Raw genomic sequence first — 21,030 nt, 5'->3', positions numbered from 1 at the left:
ACATTTACATGCATTTAGCAGATGCTTTTATCCAAATCAGTGAAGTGGAACAAAAGCAACAATGTTCATCATACACAACGCCAGCTGTATAAACAACTAGATTAGGAAGCAGAGCCTTCTCCAAGATTCATTGAATTAAAAAAAAAATCATTTTATTTTTTATATTAATCTGTTATTTTTTTTACTGGCAAAAACTTTGACTCAATACTTACTCAGCAATGTTTTAATGTTTAATACTTATTCAAGATAATATTTTAATGGAAACAACATGAGTAAATGAGGAAGAAATATGTTATTTATTTATTTATTGATTAAAATTAATTACATTTTTTTCTTGTTTATTAAAGTTATTGCTGCAGTGAAAGAAGAGTAAAGAAATATGATGCATGTTATGTTCACTGCAAAAAAAGGATTTTTGTCTTGTTTTCTAGTATAAATATCTAAATTTAAATAATTTATTTTACAAGTAAAATGACTATAAAAAAAAATGAGTTAATAAGTTTTTGCTTTAAAACAAGCAAAAATATCTGTCAGTGGGGCAAGAAAAATAATCTTGTTTAGCCTTTGAATTAAGATTATTTTTCTGACCCCACTGACAGATATTTTTGCTTGTTTTAAGCAAAAACTAACAGAATTTAGATCCTTTTTTTCAGGAAACAAGACATAATATCTTAAGTCATTTTACTTGTACAGTAACTGCGTCTTGATTCAAGAATGTTTAGATATTTATACTAGAAAACAAGACAAAAATAGTAAGTTTTGCAGTGTTGCACATGTATTTTATCATTTGAATGTTTAAATATAATGTACTGCACTTTATTGTAATTAACTTGAATAGATGTTTCCGCTGTGTTGGAGGCTCCTGAGGTTCCTGACCTCTACATGAAGCTCAGTGTCTCTGCTGACGTTTGGTCAGTCGTTGGTCAGTATTTGCTCGTGTGAGAGATGTGACGAGCTGCTCACGTGTTTCTGAACAGCAGAAACACAGGCTTCAAAGCTGAGAGTTATCGCTCCGCAGCAGAGCATGCTGGGTAACTGGGGCACGTTCTCAGGCCTGAGCCTCATATAACGTCAGTATTGTGCTGCTGCCAAATACCAGACTTTCTAGGGAAGCAGAAATATGTTGGATGACGTCCATGATGATGGAGAAACCAGAGCAAAGATCAGCAGGATTCATTCATTCATTACATAACATCTGCTGCAACTCTGTTCTGTTCTGCACTGCTTTCAAAGAAAAGATATGTGACCCTGGAGCACAAAACCAGTCATGAGGGTCAATTTTGTGAAATTGAGATTCATACATCATCTGAAGCTGAATAAATAATCTTTCCATTGATGTATGGTTTGTTATGATAGAACAATATTTGTCTGAGATACAACTATTTGAAAATCTGGAATCTGAGGGAGCAAAAAAATCTAAATATTGAGAAAATCTCCTTTAAAGTTGTTCAAATGAAGTTCTTAGCAATGCATATTACTAATCAAAAATGAAGTTTTGATATATTTACGGTAGGAAATTTACAGCTGTATTTCAATTGCATATAAAATTTCCATATTTTTGGATTACATAGTTCCAAACTAATAAACTTCATGCGATTGAATTTGTGAGTCACACATGAATGAAGCAGCTGTAATATGACTAATAACAGGTTTTCTTCTCAAATATTTTAGTTGGATTCTCATCTAAAGGTTTTTAAATGTTACTCCTTGTTTCAGAGATTCAGAGAATATTAAAGTAACATTCTCATGTTTGCTAAACGATACAATGTAATGTTCCCTTAATGTTCACATAACCAAGATAAAATGTTTACCTTTTAATTCAGTTGATTTCTGAGTCCTTTGGCAGACACTTGTTCTTCTTTTAATCATAAAATAGCTTCAATAATTTCTCAGTATAATTGTGCTTGTATAACACATTAAAAAAGAATTGAACATTCAGAGATCATTCAGGAGTAAAGTTTTCATAACTTAGCTATACTGACCATGTTTATTTTTGTTTTCAGAATTATTAATTTATGCAGATTCTAAGCAATCTGAATAAATGCATTTTGAAAGTAAGATGATTTAAATATAACCAAATAGATGCAACTAGTCAATAATAATTTTTTGAGAACAGAAATCTTTGCTGTTTCGTTCCTGTCTGACTCACAATTGTGATGCGATGAAGTTTTTTCCATGTAATTGAGATGCTTTGTTGTGTGTTATGATGAGATGTTTCTCTGTCACAGAAGAGCAGCTTCAGTCCAGTCTCTGACGGAGCTCTTCAGGAACAACATGTTTTCCAGCTCTTATCAGACTGGTTCTGCGTGAACATGAACTCAGCAGCAGAAATGAACACGCTGTTCCTCTCACCCTCTTTACAGAATTCAGTACACGACCATCTTATCTCACCAATAACTGTTTAACAGAGATTTCAACACTCCAGGCCAGCTTTATGAGTCCAACTCACATGAAGGACTCTGGTTTGAGGCGGATGATCGGTTCACTCTCTACAAACCAAAGAAATGAGTTGAATATCAGCTATGCACATTTTCTTCTCTAGTGATAATAACAAATATATGTTCTTGCTAGCATTCATATTAAGCTATAAAAATGTTATTTCTGAAATTGTTGAATGTTCAAAATCTCCAGTTTCTTAAATGTTTTGAAAAAAGAGCACGGTCTCATGAAAATGCGTATAAATAGTACAACAAATAAAAACAAAAACTTGTGATATTGATCGTTTTTGTATCTTAAGATCATTATTAACCATAAAGTAAAAATTCTGTCATTTCTTTACTCACCCTCAAGTTGTTCCAAACCTGAACATGAACATTCTATTAATGTTGCTGGAAGAACGTTTGTTCAGAATTTTGAGAGAACATTGCCAGAATGTTAGCTGGATTTAGTGCTGAGTTGCATGTGTTCTGTACTGCTTAACGTGTTCACATGTGCATCGTGAGTCAGCACATTCCCTCTGATGATGATGATGATGAAGAGCGGGTGTTAGTAATAGCTAGCAGATGCACATGTATGTCTGGCGCTGGAGTGACCCGAGCTGAAGCCTGTTGCTCAAGAGCTGATAGAGAAAGAGTTTCATAAACCAGACTGAACCGGAAACCACAGCTGTACCTGCTAAACCAGTTTAACCCTGTGATCTTCCAGAGCTGAATGAGTCTAAGCTGACCAAGAAATTACACAGAAACACTTTTCACTCAGAAATAATGTACAATTACAAAGAAACTGTCATGTAATGCATTGAATGAAATGTGAAATTTGGAGGACTGAAATAGTGTTTTCTTGTAAAAGATGCTCGATTAATCTTAGGGTTAGTTATGAAATTTTGAAATACTTTGTTAGTGTAAATATTCCTATATTTTCCTAATAAGTAATTATAGTTAAAACATTTGAGTATGCTTTATTAACTGTATTAAATGTTCAAGTGTTGAATTAATTCTTGATCGTTTCATTAAACCAGAATAAACAGATATCACTCAGGTTAATCAATCCACTGTAACTAGTGTCGAGTCTATCTCAGGATTGATCACAACAAAAATAAAGGACTATTTATTATTAATTTAATATATATTCATTTATTGATCTATAAATTGTATTATATTAATGTACTTTTTTTACTATTCACTACTTACCACCTTATTTTAATGATTTTTTAATTTAATTATTTTAACATAATTTTAATTATTTAATTGTTATTGTAATAGTTCATATTTCTTATCCTTGTCTTTACTTGTTTTGTATATAGTGCTTTGGCATATTGTATGTAAAGACAACTTAAATTGAAAATGAATGAAAGGAATCACTGTTGACTGTAAAGTAATAACAGATGGCACAGGCCATGCTTACTGATTGTTTATGTATTTTACATTTCTTTCTTTGCTAAATGTGCAAATCATTATAAAATGTACTGATGATGGGCTCAGAACAGAAGCAGTGATTCCTGCTCATACAGACTCACGTCACCGCACTGATATGAATATGATATGAAAATTATTTTTAAAACCTGAAATAAGGAACATCATCCTTGAGACGAGCCTGACACCTGCTTGACAAACCATGAACTTCAGAAGCAGATACTGACTGATCTGATGTCTTACAGCGCCACCTGCTGGATCTACAACAGCAAACACACAAACATAGAACACACACACACACACACACACACACACACTTTACAGCCTACTGTACATCATCAACTAGCCTTCTCAATCTCCTCATGTCTTCTGTCGTCTGATTGAGAGGTTAGAGTGTTTTATCCAGTAAAAGCTCTTCTAGTGTAATTGTACAAGCGTCCAGCTTCAGCGGCTGCTTCTCGTGTCAAATCTGGACTGATTTTGATCAAGTAAGCGTCAGAATAACTGCAGTCATATCTCCAGATGAACTCTTACTGGACTGAAGCAGCTCAGCTTTACTTGATTCTCCATCAATTATTTTCTAGATAAATCAGTGCGTCTCAAATCTGATCATCAGGATCTTCTGAGGAGTTTATTTCTTCATCTCTCAATCAGCATTGCATTATATATGTTTGGATCATTTCAGTCTCATCTTACTGAGACATATTACTGGAGATATAGAGCGACGACTGATATTTAGATCATTTAATGTCAGTATCTGCTGAACTGTTATAAACATCTCATTGATTTACATCACAAGCAGCAGTATTTCATCATAGAAATATCAGCATCTGCAGCAAATTCATAGTTTTGCTCAGTTTGAGTAAAATTGAGCTGTTTTGTCCTTCATATTCTCACTGCATCAATGACTTCTATGATCAATCTGTTCCGAAGTACATTTCTGATGTGCTTTTTAACATTTTTTGTCTTTGAAACCACAAAAGACATAAACCACACAAAAGTAATATGTATACAAACACAAAGGAGGAATAAAAGCAACAACCTGCACATGTGTTATTTTACAAAATGTTTTATTTAATTAATTGGCAGCTAATTGAAATGCATGAGATTGTATAAGATGGTGTGTAATAGACACTGTCCCAAAGAGAAACACGGTAACACTTTCAGGATCCGATATAAATAAAAACAAAAGCGTGACATATAAGCGGTCATTACTGACAATAACAGGCATGTTTGAGCCACTAAACTCTACAGGACTGCTGATTCTCTATGTAAATATGTTCATATTGCAACCGCAGAGAGCGTTCAATGGCATGTTCAAACCCAAAGCAATGCAACAGCAGAGAAAACATAAGAGCTTCAATCACTGGAGAGAAAGTTCTTCTTTGGAAATGCCTCTTTTCACACGGAAAGCCTTCAGTGATTTGATTAAGAGCTCAGAAACTCATTCATCCAGACTAAAGCAACATGAAGATGAAGATGAGCAGACATCCGTGAACCAGACCCGTTGTTTGGATTCTTCTTGTGCTTCATTTCTCTAAATCAAAAGTGCATCAAATGCATTCTGATGCAGATGTAATTATGGGGGCGTTTCAAACATAAAGGCAACGGAACTAAACACACACACACACACACACACACACGAGTCTGTGCTGGAGACTGGAAGGCACTCGTCACGTTTCTTCAGTCTGCACTCACATTAACGAGCCTCTCAAACGAGGGATTAAAGCACAGGGTCGAGTGAACAAAAGTACCTAGGATAGCAAAGTCCACTAAAGGAGGTAGAGCTTTTTCACATTTGGCTCCCAAACTCTGGAATAGCCTTCCTGATAACGTTCGGGGTTCAGACACACTCTCTCTGTTTAAATCTAGATTAAAGACACATCTCTTTAGCCAAGCATTCACATAATGCATCTTATAATCTTGTACTGCAGTTATATCTGATCAAATGTACATTATTATTATTCTTTAGCTTGGGTTGAACAAATAATTTTTGCTTAGATGGAACAGCAGCTACACTAATTATGTCTCTATTTGTTTCTCTGTTGATTAACATCCCGTGGTAACTAGGAATGACAGAAGCTTCAGTCTGGATCCAACCCTTAAATGATCTGAGACGACTGAACACCTGAGAAGAGATGATGCCAACCCCTCAGAGGACCTCAGAGGATGCCAACGCTCAGACAACATACACAATTAACAAATTGTGCCATAAGTTAAATATTTTAAGGTTCTGCAATATATAAATATATTGTGGAAACTTAATTTCCTGTAGAGCTGCTTTGCAACGATTTGTATCGTAAACAGTGCTATACAAATAAACTTGAACTTGATCACAAACCTGCCGTCTGTTTAGTGAGTGAACGAAACAAAAATGACCTTTAAACAAGAAGAAACAATAATAAAAAACAACTAGTATATCTTTAATCTGAGCTAAGCAACTAACTACATTATCAAAAGGCAAATAGTCGGTATATTGCAACTCTCTCCACTAAACTACCTCATCATCATCATCATCATCATCATCATCATGCATACACTGTCACTTCCTGTCAACGGCCACCTGATTGGCTGACGGGGGCATGTGACACACTGGCATCTCACAGGGAACAAACGGCCGTCTCTGTAAAGGGAAGACATCACGCCGCAGCTGGAGAGAGAACGACCCACGGGTAGTTAGTTACCAACTAACTAGACTGGAATTCATACAGTCGCATTAAAGTCTACATTCTGACCATTAATTACAATTTGAAAAATATAGCATAAAAAATATGCTATATAATAAAAATATCAACCCACTAGTAGTTAGTTACCAACTAACCAGTTTGGAATTTAAACAGTTGGATAAAAGTTTGGATTTGGCCAATTACTTCAGTCGTAATATGGAATATATACTGTAATATTAAAAAAGGCAAACTAATGATTCTGAACATCTATGACTAAAATATAATAAAACAACAACCCACAGCTAGTTAGTCACCAACTAACTAAATCTGAATGTAAACAGACAGATTGAAGTCTGGATTTGGCCAGATATAATATGGGATATATAATATAAAAATGGAAAATTAATTATTCTGGACATTTATGAGTAAAATGTAATAAAAAATGCCCATGGGTAGTTAGTTATCGCTAACTAGTTTGGGTATTTATTTTAAACAGCCAGATTAAAATCTGCATATGGCCAATTACTCCGTTATAATATGGAATATATATTATAAAAATGGCAAACAAATTATTCTAAACATCTATTGCTAAAATATAATAAACCGAATGACCCAAGGGTAGTTAGTTAGCAACTAACTAGTTTGGATATTGAAACAGCTAGATTAAAGTCTGCATATGGCCAGTTACTAGGTTATAATATGGAATTTATATTTACAGAAATGGCAAACGAATCATTCTGAACATCTATGACTAAAACAACAATACAGAATCACCTTTTAGACTAGACTAGGTTCAGTTTCTGGTTGAGTTCCTCTCTCCAGCTGTTGACTTCCTGTTAGCAGCGGTTCTCTGGAGTAAAACCGAACATGGCAAAATCGGACCCGATATTCCCCGAGCGCACAGACGAGCGCAGACCGAATCATGGGGTTCACCAGCAGTCACTGTTTGGCAGCGAGTGAATGAGATTGTGTTCATCTTAGATTCATTGATTCAGTGACTCCGAATCAGAGCGGCTGTCTCTCCTGGTGAAGCTCAAGATCGTTACCAATCCCATGATGTGATTTCAGCTCTGCGCACGTCGTCCGATCAGGGAGCAGTTGCATATTCGTTTGCTTTAGTGCTCGTTTACTCCAAACGAGTCATCGATTGTTTTCCTCCCACGAGTCGGTAAAGTGCTATAAGAGACGCCGCATGTGAACCCAAGCCGCTGCGCCACAGCCGAGCAGAAGAAATCCTTTCTGTTCTAAACATCAATGATTGTGTATCCAGGTTTCTAGAATCTAGAATAAAATTAAGGCAAATACACTTAAGAAACCGAAGCTAACACTAGTTAATCTAGTTAAAATGACTACCGTTGATCTCTAGAACTCTCAGCGACATTGATTCAGATTTGTTCAGTCGAGCTGTGAAGCAAAGGCGTTCGACACATCCGGATGAGTTAAGCAGAGTTAACCGGTTAACTCACTCACACTCATCATTAACCAGCATCCAGGACACTCACACCATCTGTGGACCAATCACAAGCCGAGGCCTGTCATATCGTTACATTAAAAATAGTGCAATTTTAGACATTTATATAAATAACTCTAAAACCGTGCTTTTAAGTTTGTTTTTCAGTTTTCCATATACATGTATATATATATATATATATATATTGATATAGTAGCCTATATACACACACGTACATTACCGCTGAAGCATTAACTCTCTCTCTGACCACAAACAACTGAACAAACACTTCCACATCTGCTCCAAAACAGTCGGATGCTTTGAGTATTGTGCTGAACTCTGATGAGGAAGTCACGCACGTCTAACAGAAGAAGAACTGTGATGAAGAATCATGAGACGGTGATTACTGTTTCTAAGAGGAAGACCGAATCTTAACGGGCTGAAAGGAAGCGTTTCTGTTTGTGGTCAGAGTTTGAGTACAGAGAGACTAAGAGCACTGAGGACAAATATCATGTAAATATGTATAGAAAGTCTGAAGCGCTGCCTCTCGGGCAACAACACGGGCCTCAACTATATTTGTAAAAACTGCCTTTGAAGTGGAAAAGAGCTTAGCGTCACTGACGTCAGGGTCTGAGCAGACGTACACACTTTGTCTTGAAGGAGCACTGCAGGTTTTGGAAATTTAGACGATGACTGGTGATCTTTTATATGTTAATGACATTATTCAGCAGCTGAAATCATTCAGTTGCGCGCAAGTTTAAGATCATTTGCGATATAGAGTTCACATCTGAAAGAGAGGCATACGTGCGTTTTCTGTGCATATGTTCATTCTATGAATCACGCGCACGCATAGGGTTGGGAATCAAAAATCAATTCCAATTCCAGAATCGGATACTTGCTGTAAAATTAAGATTTCAATTCCACCTATCAATTCCTGTGTGTGCATCTTTTTTTTTTTTTTTTAGCTGGGGCTGTTAAAAATGTGTTCGTCTTTGAATCATTCATTCAAGAGATTGATTCGAAAACACTGATTCATCCAGTAATGAAACGAGTCCATGTTCAGTGAGTCACTGAATCATTCAGAAATTCCATCAGATTTTGTTTAGTTGTCTAATATTTTTTTCTTCAGAAAGAACTTCAGAGAATTTCAACCTTCATTAAAAAAAAGAAAAAAAAGTCTGAATTTATCCAGAATCGTGCCGCTCTATTTTGCACAAAAACAGCTCTTAATCCAGTCCAGTTTTTATGCAGCCGGCTGATTTTTGTTCATGGTATTCTGAAGCAATTAAATATTTAGCAAAAAGAGACACAGAATAAATGTGACCCTGGAGCACAAAACCAGTCATAAGGGTCAATTTAGTGAAATTGAGATTTCTACATCATCTGAAGCTGAATAAATTAGCTTTCCATTGATGTATGGTTTGTTATGATCGGACAATATTTGTCTGAGATACAACTATTAGAAAATCTGGAATCTGAGGGAGCAAAAAAATCTAAATATTGAGAAAATCTCCTTTAAAGTTGTTCAAATGAAGTTCTTAGCAATGCATATTACTAATCAAAAATTAAGTTTTGATATATTTACGGTATATTTACTAAATATCTTCATGGAACATGATCTTAATATCCTAATGATTTTTGTCATAAAAGAGAAATGTATAATTTTGATCCATACAATGTATTGTTGTCTATTGCTACAGATATACCTGTGTTACTCATGACTGCTTTTGTGCTGCAGGGACACAGATATGCTTGATATCTAAATGTTAGATTTTTTTTAACCACATTGGAATCGAAACTGGCAATCGATCAGAATCAGAATTGATGAAATTAAAACGATACCCAACCCTAGTAACGCATATGATTGTAAGATCAAATTTTCGTATGGTTTCTGCGCACTGTTTTATAAATGAGGCCCCAGAAGAGGAAGAGAGGCAGCTGAGTGTCAGACGTGCTGTGCTTTGGCTTTGTCTTTGCTGCGTGTGTTTCTGCTGTCGGTGTGGCTGATGTGGATCGCGCCCTGCACCAGCGCTGTGGGGTGAGTCTGTGATGTGGGGTGATAGTAGTGGCCGATGACCTCGCTGTACGCCGGTGGAGCGATGAGTGGACTGTCGAACACGGTGCGGTTAGGCGGCGCTCGGACCGACTCGCGGTTGAGCTCCAGCTGTTGCTCGGGGTCCCGCAGCTGAAGGGAACAGGGGCCCTGGTACGGCGGAGGCTCCTCGCCGTCTGACAGAGAGATGGTCGGCGGGAGGTCGATGATGGCGTGAGGGAGGTACGGCAACGTGGGCTGGAAGCGCAACAGACGCTCGCGCTGAAGGTACGACGGCACCCGGTCCGGAGCGTAAACCTGCGAGAGAGACAGAAATCCCATTATAAACATTGTTTACTGTACCAATTTGTATGGCCCTTATACTTCCTATTTGAGCCAACGCAGATGAATGAAGTTATTTCAGGAGGAGACCGCCCTGATTGTAAAGCGAAACGTAATTGGCTATAGCGAGAACGTGCTATGATTGATCAGCGAAGTGAGGCTGTTATCTGATTGGCTTGAGTAGACGGTGGGTGGAGTCCATGCATTTGTGGATTGCCAGTGTCTTGACGCTAGAAATGTTTCAAAATCCACAAAGCGATCCATAAATGAATGCCAGGCAAAGTTGTGTTTGTGACATAAGAAGATATTTGTGAATGTTTTTTATTTGCAAATCTCATTTTTTGTGAATTGAATTCATGTTTGTGACCTTTTGTGGATTTCATTTTATTTATTTGTGGATCATAATTTATTTATTTGGAATTATGCAACAATTCCCCATAATTAAGGAATATAAGTGATATTTATTTATTTTAGCATCTGAAACATGCTGAGACTTTTCCAAAACATGCATTAAGCCACATATTTGGATTTGTACAGAATAAAATGAGTATGTGAGCTAAAGTTTATTTGTACAGCTCTTTTCCTGAAGCTGATAGTTTCAGTTTTACTTTAAATAGAATTGTTTAGGCTTGGCATTTATAATGCATGTTATTTCTATTGAGTGCCACTATAATTTACATTTGTTTTATACTTTTTATATTTTTAATTTATGTTTTGTTCTGGATACTGTTAAATTGAAAGGATTTATTGTGGAGTGTTCAAAGGAACTAAAATACATGTTTATAGTGTTTACAATGTTTGTAAATGATTTATTTACTGTATTTAACATTATTTCTGAATGCAACTTTTTTTCTTTCAACAAGTTAAATTTTGACTTCTGTAGTCAGGTGTTACTTATTTTCTGGAAATAAACAGTAGTCATCTCTGGATGAGAGTATAGAGCAAGAACAGCATGTTTTGCACATAAATGCAGTTATTGATGAAATGAATCATACCTCACTCATGGCACTAGAAGAGCTGGGACCATCAGAGGACCACAGACTGCCCTCCTGCGAAAAATGAGGAAAAACAGAGAGAAAAACATTACAAATTATGCAGGACAAACCAAGAAACTGGGCTGACATTCTTCTTAGTAATTTAATAGTTTTTAATTTGTTTAAGTCACTTAAGTTTCATGTCTCTTCTATCACGTCACACACTCTGCTCACATAATACAAGGATTTCAGCTCAATTCAGTATGTCACGTTCACTGATTTTCACTGATCATTTGATTACTTTAGATCCTTACATTTATATAAGGATGTGAAATATACAATATATGTTTGCAGATTTTTTAAAATGATTAATATACATTCGTTTCCTACAGTTAATCTAGAAGAGACTCTGAAAGCATCATTTCTCAGCATGAACGCTGGTCACCTCTCACACATTTGGCTCCATTTCAATCATGATTCAATTATGATAACATGATGAATCATAATGTGTTTGATCATTACATACTATAGTATGTCATATTGTGAGGAAGTTGATCTACATCCACTAGGTGTCAGGATTTCTTTAGTGAGTTCTTTACAGTTCAACTGCTAAATTATCTAGATTAATAGACACACACGAACAAGAGCAAAAATCAGAATTATGGGATGATTAATCTCACACACACACACACACACACACACACGAGCGTCGTGAGTCAATGATAATGTGACCAAGCTGAACCTAAAATTAGAAGAGTTACTCCACTGTGATGCAATGCCTGGAGTGAGACAGACATCAGCGTGTGTGAACGAAGCCATCACGGACAGTGTGTGTGTGTGTGTGTGTGTGTTTCTTACCGACGGCAGGGGCAGGTGTCGTCTGTGCACTCGTCCGTGGCGGGAGATGAGAGATCGCGCAGACAGTCTGTAGTGATTCAGCAGACACGTGATCACCACCACCATCATCATCATCACCACCACGATCACCAGAATCTGAACAAACTCCAGCTGGGCTGCAACACACACACACACACACACACACACACACACACACAGAAGTACTGTAAATCTCACTGAATGTCAAGCTATTAATAGCATTCTAAATATTTGATCCCAGACCACAAAACCAGTCATAAGGGTCATCTGAAGCTGAATAAATCATCTTTCCATTGATGTATGGTTTGTTAGGATAGGACAATATTTGTCTGAGATACAACTATTAGAAAATCTGGAATCTGAGGGAGCAAAAAAATCTAAATATTGAGAAAATCTCCTTTAAAGTTGTTCAAATGAAGTTCTTAGCAATGCATATTACTAATCAATAATGAAGTTTTGATATATTTACTGTAGGAAATGTACTAAATATCTTCATGGAACATGATCTTAATATCCTAATGATTTTTGTCATAAAAGAGAAATGTATAATTTTGATCCATACAATGTATTGTTGTCTATTGCTACAAATATACCTGTGTTACTCATGACTGCTTTTGTGCTGCAGGGACAGATATAAGTGAAAACTTGAGTAAATGTGAAAATACTGTTCAGAAAAGACAAAAAAATCTGATAAAAAAAAAAAATCTAATTAAGATTAAAAAAGATTTTACAGTAAAACAACATTTATAATTTCTACCAATAATAGTTCAAAAAACTACTAGTTCCAGAGACCAGACCAAACTTTAAACAATTCATTGAGTCCATGAACAGTTAATACTGAACATTATATGGAAAGGAAACATCTACCGAAACACATTTAGGCTATACACCAGTGTTTGGGCTCAGTAAGAGTTTTTGAAATGTTTTTTGGAAAAAGTCTCTTCTGCTCACCAAGGCTGCATTTATCTGTTTTCTATGTGAATATGTGTTAAACTGTAATGTATTTCTGTGATCAGAGCTGTATTTTCAGCATCATTACTCCAGTCTTCAGTGTCACATGATCTTCAGAAATCATAATAATATACTGATTTCCTTTAATGAATAAAGCATTAATTTCTTAAAAAAAAAAAAAAAAACGTATTAACCCCAAACTTTTGCATGCTGGATATGCAGATATTTTCATAGTTTAGTCAGCATCACAGTCAATCTTAAAAGATGTCCAGACACAGAAAACTGATCTCAATTGTACCATCACACTTGCAAGGACTGACCCGATCAAAATAATGAAATCAAACAAAGACAAACCCAGCAGCCTGAACCTCCAACAGCTGTTAAAAACACACAGCAGCTTCTCTAAGACACTATCATTTATTTATTTATTCACTTTTTAACACCATGCCAGCATCAAGGCTACTTTCATGGCGATCTCAGAATAAATTACACAAGGTATACAATTAACAAAAAGTTATAAAAGACATTTCAGATCTACACTAGACAAAAATTCTAAAATACATACAGGTGATACATTTTTAAATAAGAGCGTCAGACTCACCACTGCAGCGCGTCTGAACACACGGATGCAAACCGTCCACCGCATGGAGCTGCATGATGCACATCCACATCCACCAGAGACAAACTAACACTGAAGCCCCTGCGTTCCCACACACCCCGGGGCAGATGGGTACGAGGGGGACGGGCCGGAGCGCCGCCGGTCTAGACTGAATTGTCTGAGCGAGTCGGTTTGCATACGAAAACAAAAAGAGTGCGAGACAGCTGATGGTGCGAGGACGTGACGTGAGCCACGAGCGCAGAGCCATACACACACACACACATTCATAATGACTGACTGTCCACACACACACACACATGTTGGGTTTCCATGTTTTATGGGGACTCTCCATAGGCGTAATGGTTTTTATACTGAACAAACTGTGTGTGCTATTGCCCTACACCAACCCTACACCTAAACTTAGCCCTCACAGGAGACTTTGTGCATTTTTAGATTTTCAAAAAACTTTATGCTGTATGATTTATAAGCTTGTTTCCTCATGGGGACCAAAAAATGTCCCCACAAGATTAAGATTTACTGGTATTACTATCCTTGTGGGGACATTTGGTCCCCAGGACGTGATGAATACCAGGTGCACACACACACACACACACACACACTCACACACACACACACACACACACAGAACAGATCATTTACTGCTAAAGCATCTTATCCATCTGCTACGGCATCATTCTCACCAAACAGATACATTTATATCTCTTTCAAAACATTTGCCAACTCTGTTACATTCAAAACGACTGGCAACATTTTTGTGAAATGTTTCATTTGAAATGTTTTGCATCAGTCACTACACAGAATACATCAACAAATCTCTTCTTCATGAAGGTATTTCTATCAGCAGTTAAAGCCTGCTCACACCAATAATAATAACAATATTGAAATATATTAACATCCACACCAACACATAATAATGTTATGTTTTTTCTACTATTAAAGTAATAATTGTTTAAAATTATAAATATACAACAAAAAGTGCACTAAACAAAAAGGTGCTTTGGTGAATAACTTTAAGTTGCATTTGAAATTTACTAAAGCTAAGCTAAAGTTACTAACTGTAAACAGATAAAAACTAAAAAACAAACCTAAATACTAATATTTACCTAAAACTAATATTTAAAAAAAAAAGATAAAATTATTATAAATGCAACAAAAATGAAAATAAAAACAAAAACAAATGCTAAAAAGGAAATTTTTAAATATTTTAAGTAAAAATATAAAACTAAATGCTCATTCAAATTATTTATGAAATCTATGAGAGTATGCCAATAATACTAAAATAACACTGATTCTGAATGGTGTTTTTAGCATTCATCAGCTGGAACAAAGTCATTCCAACAATACTGTTCCTTTGTGTTGTTATCATTCCAATAATGACAAATATCTCTTCATCACTTATCTGTTATGAGCTCTGGCTTCGGTTCTGGTGTTTCATGCTTTCAGCAGAAATCAATAAAACAACAACAATAGCATCAGTCGTTTGAGTCGATGAGGCTGTAATACTGACACTATGACGTCTATTCAGAGAGCCAACAAGAGCAGCTGATGACGGCAAACACACACACACACACACACACACTCAGAGATCAGACGCAGTGTGACGGAGGGGTCATGAGGGGTCAAGAGAGGTCAAAGCTCCGCCCCTCCCCTGGCTCTTTCTCACGGGGCCTTCACGGTCACAGTCGAGCCAGACAGACAGAGAGAGGAGGGGTGTGTGTGTGTGTGTGTGTGTGTTTGTTTAACTGCAGTTTGGGAACAAATCTGACCTCAGAAAAGAGTTTAAATCTGACCAAACCTCCCTTTAGGATCATTCAGGGCTGTCTTTAACTGGAAAAATGGATTTATATACCAAAAAAAATAACTTCCTCCAGCATATATTATATCTAAAATACATAAAGTTCCTCCAGCACATATTACATATATATATAAAAATATAAAGCTGATCCAGTATATATTGGGTAACACTTAATAAGGTGTCATTTATTAACATTAATGTATTAACTAACACGATCAAACAATGAACAATACATTTATTACAATATTTCTTTCATCTTTGTTAACATTAGTTCATAAAAATACAATCGTTCACAGTTTATGTTAGTTCACAGTACATTAACTAATGTTAACAAACACAACTTGTGATTTTAATAATGCATTAGTTAATGCTGAAATTAACATTAATTAAGATTAATAAATGATGCATTGTTCATTCTTAGTTCATGTTAACTAATGAACCTTATTGTAAAGTGTTACCATATGGTATAGAAAATATATAAATATTCATCTATAAAACAATTTTTAAATAGAAAAAATTATTCTTTTGTGGTTTATGTTAGTCTGTGGTAATTAGAATTAATTTTACGATAAAACAACAGAAGTCTATATTATGTGCTCGTATACATGGCCAGATAAATGTGTGTGTGTGTGTGTGTGTGTGTACTCACTGTGCTAATGTGTGCTGCTTTCTTTTTTGCCAAATAGACCATTAAGCACCAAAACACACACACACACACACACACACACAGTCTGCTGACAGTGGCAGTGCCACAGATGGGTGAGTGGGTGTGGTAGCCATGTGTGTGTGTGTGTGAGTGTGTGAGAGAGAGAGAGAGAGAGAGAGAGAGGTCACAGGGTGTCAGAATTTGCTTGCAAATTTCCATGGGAATGACAAAGCAGAGAGACACAGAGAGAGGGACAAAGACAGAGACAGACACAAACTCTCTCGCTCACTGAGAACCGACTGTGGGAAACACATCGCAGTTTGTCTGACTGCAGACGAACGTCATAAAACATACGGCCGCAGTCCTCATGCTGACTGGTTAGGGAGGGTTTTAGAAAAACAAGATCATGTGACATTATAGTGAATATGGTCCTTCTACAGGACATTAAAGGAATAGTTCAGCCAAAAATGAAAATGTGCTGTAAATGTGCTCATCCTCAGTTCATCCCAGATCAGGATGAGTTTGTTTCTTCATCAGGTTTGTAGAAATGTAATCCATAATAACTCTTCCTCCAGTGAAAAAATGCATCTCCTGTTGTCTCTCACATCAAAATCCAGACACATATTTGTTTAGAGCTGTTTTGTCTTGTAAATACTGCTTGATCTGCAGATTTCTCTCCTGATTCAGACCGAACACTTTTTCACTGGAGGAAGAGTTATTATGGACTCTATGGTATTTGAGTTAAAAACATCTTAATGCTGGATTTGTTTCAGCTTTAGTCTTCTCCAGATGTTAACTGATGGACTGGAGTGGTGTGGATTATTGTGATGTTTTTATCAGCTGTTTGGACTCTCATTCACTGCAGAGCATCCATTGCTGAGACACTGATGCAAAGTCATCAAATGTTCTTTTCTGGGCGAACTATTGCTTTAACATTTTAGACTGGAACACTGTTTCTCATAATCTATGAGATCAGCCTTCGTCAATCATCAGATTTTGGCCAAAACGTCTATATTGTTGTATATGTTCAGTGTTTGAGACTCCTTCACTAGTCACAGGACTTCAGCAGGTTTAGATGAACTAGGCCGGACGGGTTGTGTTAGCACAGCACTGGTGAAGGTGCAGACGTGCATGTTGGGATAAGCAGACGTGTGTGTTTGGTCTAGCGGCGCAGGTGAGCCTGGAAGAATCCGTCTGAACATGTTGTGTGTGTTTGTGTAACGCCGTTCAAACACGCCGAGGGCGGGTCATGTGGTAAACAATGCAAACTATGCTTTAATGAGAGAGGGAGAGACTGACGGTTGAACTCATTCTGAGAAATACAAACGGAATCGTCGTTTAGGAGGATTCAGACGTCATTCTCCACCGAGGTCGGGCTGAGAACAATTAAACCAGCAGCAAACCAAAACACATCCATCACGATATTCATTTGATTTATTTACTCGTTTATTTAACAGGGACTATGCAGAATAACATCGCAGATGCTCTACATACAGGCTTCTAGCCAATGGCTAATTTGCAGCCGCAGTCCCTGGTTAGGCTTTTAAAATACAATTAAAAATTAAGTAAAAAAAAAAAGTAAAGTCGTGACGTATTGTCAAGTATGGTGACCCATACTCGAAATTGGTGCTCTGCGTTTAACCCATCCAAGTGCACACACACAGCAGTGAGTAGTGAACAAATCCACACACACACACACACACACACCGTGAACACACACCCGGAGCAGTGGGCAGCCATGCTGCAGCGCCCGGGGAGCAATTGGGGGTTCGGTGCCTTGCTCAAGGGCACCTCAGTCGTGGTATTGAGGGTGGAGAGAGCGCTGGACATTCCCTCCCCCCCACCTACAATTCCTGCCGGCCGGGGGCTCGAACTCGCAACCTTTCGATTACGAGTCCGACTCTCTAACCATTAGGCCACGACTTCCCATAAAGAATGTAAAATAACAAGCACAGTAAACATAACAAAAATCTAAGACTGTGTACAACCATCAATGTTCACAAACCTGTTTTAGTTTGAACCCTTTTTTGATATTTCTCAGAAAGATTCAGTTCAGCTGGCAAACTGCATTTTAAAGACTGTACTTTTTAATTTTATATTATAGTATTTGTTCAGCTTATTTATTAGTATTCTGATTATATTTGGGGACTGAATTACTGAGGTGTGGACGTGTGAAACGTAATTTCATAAACATGACAAATAAAAGGAATCTGAATCTGTTCCAGAGCAGTGTCTGAACTGAAAATGTGGATTGAGCTAATTTAGTGGTTCTCTCAGGCTCTATGCAGTTCTGTGTAGTTACACCTCTTGTAATGATCCCTCTACTACCCTGTTTTACTATTAATTGGCATTTAATATCTGGAGCAAGCTTATTGACACATTTAAACACAAGCTACATCTAAAACACCAACGAGTAAGTGACCACTGGATGGAAACGCATGCTAAATGTTCTCAGATGTTTTTGCTTCAGCACGCTGTGTCTGGCGTTTGAGTGCTTCGAGTCGCTCCGGCCGTGTTTGTGTTCGGGCCGATGCCAGGTGCACCTTCCTGCCCCGCGGGCAAAATAACATTCCAGACTCTGGATAAACTCCAGCCTGTGCTTCATGGCGCTGGAATGATTCACAGCCAAGCGTTTATCAGAGAACAAACCTGAAACTGAAAACGGTCTTCATGCACTCTAAAGAATTATTTCTTTCAAGAACATTAGAGCGCATTTCACACAAAAACTATATTTCAGTTTCCAAAACACCATTCAATTCAGTGTTGCTTGCATTTCCTTGTAATCACTTGTGAAATTTACTTGTAAATTCTGAGTGAAAACCGTTTCTAATCATTTTTTTTTTGAGTGGCTAAATATTCAGTTTATATTAAATTAACGTAGAATTTAATTTGAAACAACTTTCACACAGAATTGCTGGTAAATTTCACAAATAATTAAAAAGAAAGGGAAAGAAAAACATTGAATTAAACATGAAATTTTGAAGAAGAAATACTCATAGAGTATTTTATTGTAAAACATACTCCAATAATCAAGTAAAACTTTACAATAAGATGTAGTAAGATGTTAGCAATGCTTTTGATTTGTTAACATTTAATGCATTAACTAACATGAATAACCCAAATAAGAATTTTCGGATATTGTCATCTGAACAAGTAACAAGTCTGCCACGTTTGTTCTGACCAACTGAGGAAACAAGCATTACAATAAATCACGCTACAATGGTGATTAAATCTAACGATCAGTTAGCTCATATCACATCTAACTGTGCAAATTATTATTATTGTTATACTTTATTCTCAAATTATTAATGTTAACAACATCAGCATTGCGTGACTATTTATATAGTGTGCATTAGCATGTAGATTTCAATTTCTGTACAGTCTAATCTAATTGTCATACTATTTGAATTTATTTGATTTTTTAACCCAAAAAGCTAATTATTCTTCCTTTGAACTGGTTCTCTTTAAAATACAAAACTTGTGCAATCCCACACAGGCTATCTGTAATCAGAAATATAATCGAATTTCACTCACTTGTGTTTCATAAACACATAAACCTTTCTGGATTACAATCTACAATCAAAATGATGAGTTTAATTATTCCAGCTGCTGTGAGAAAAGGCTATAAACGATCCGTCATCCTGCGATATATAGCTACTAGCCAGGAAAACTTCTTTCTGTTGACAGACGTGACGTAATGACGCAGCGGCACGCTCGAAATCCCAGCAAATTCCTACCAGTACCACTCAAATGAGAAAACATTATTATAAGCTAACCGGTGTGAACCGGGCTAAAGTAAGGAGATGTAACCAGCCACTGGCTGATTTGGATCACTTTTAACCAAAAAAAGTTACAGAATGCAGCTTTAAAATTAATTTTCTTAAGATATTTTCTTGTGTATTTTTGTCATTGTTATGTTAATATAGTTTATATTAAGTTTTATTATTTATTAGCTATTTAGTACCTTATTTTATTTCAAGCCACAAAATGTTGGTTTTAGTAAATGATAACCTGCACACAAAGCTTGAATGAACTGAACACAGAACACGTGACTCCATGTGTCATAGTTCCTCCAGAAACCTGTCGCTAACAGACACTATTAATGTCATGTGATGTGACCGTGACCAACCTGTCTGTGTTCTCAGACAAAACAACCTGATGGAATCACTCACACACACACACACACACACACAGCAGTACACACACTTCCCAGACTGGTTTCTCAGACAGACACGCTCACACACACACTCACACACACACACAGCAGTACACACACTTCCCAGACTGGTTTCTCAGACAGACACGCTCACACACTCACACACACTCAAACACACACACACACACACACACACACAGCAGTACAAACACTTCCCAGACTGGTTTCTCAGACAGACACGCTCAAACACACACTCACACACACACTCAAACACACACACACACACACACACACACACACACACAGCAGTACACACACTTCCCAGACTGGTTTCTCAGACAGACACGCTCACACACTCACACACACTCAAACACACACACACACACACACACACACAGCAGTACAAACACTTCCCAGACTGGTTTCTCAGACAGACACGCTCAAACACACACTCACACACACACTCAAACACACACACACACACACACACACACACACACACACACACACACACACACAGCAGTACAAACACTTCCCAGACTGGTTTCTCAGACAGACACGCTCAAACACACACTCAAACACACACTCACACACACACTCACTCAAACACTCAAACACTCAAACACTCAAACACTCAAACACACACTCACACACACACACACACACACACAC

The 21,030-nt window shown here is 37.0% G+C and overlaps 1 protein-coding gene across 1 annotated transcript in view; it reads right to left on the bottom strand.

The window, feature by feature from the left end:
* Nucleotides 1-8,930: 8,930 nt before the first annotated feature.
* Nucleotides 8,931-21,030, bottom strand: part of LOC306879610 (protein TMEPAI-like) — a 27,157-nt gene continuing 15,057 nt past the window's right edge. The window contains exons 2-4 of the mRNA XM_079432696.1: nt 12,174-12,328; nt 11,337-11,390; nt 8,931-10,317 (exon numbers count right to left, since the gene is read on the bottom strand). Of these exons, the coding sequence (XP_079288822.1) occupies nt 9,913-10,317; nt 11,337-11,390; nt 12,174-12,328 (614 nt within the window). The 3' untranslated portion in view covers nt 8,931-9,912. The remainder of the gene's footprint in view (nt 10,318-11,336; nt 11,391-12,173; nt 12,329-21,030) is intronic.

The sequence above is a fragment of the Barbus barbus genome (assembly GCF_936440315.1).
Source record: "Barbus barbus genome assembly, chromosome: 13".
Classification (NCBI taxonomy): domain Eukaryota; kingdom Metazoa; phylum Chordata; class Actinopteri; order Cypriniformes; family Cyprinidae; genus Barbus; species Barbus barbus.
The sequence above is the reverse complement of the archived record's forward strand: the minus strand, read 5'-3'. Positions and strand labels throughout refer to the sequence as shown.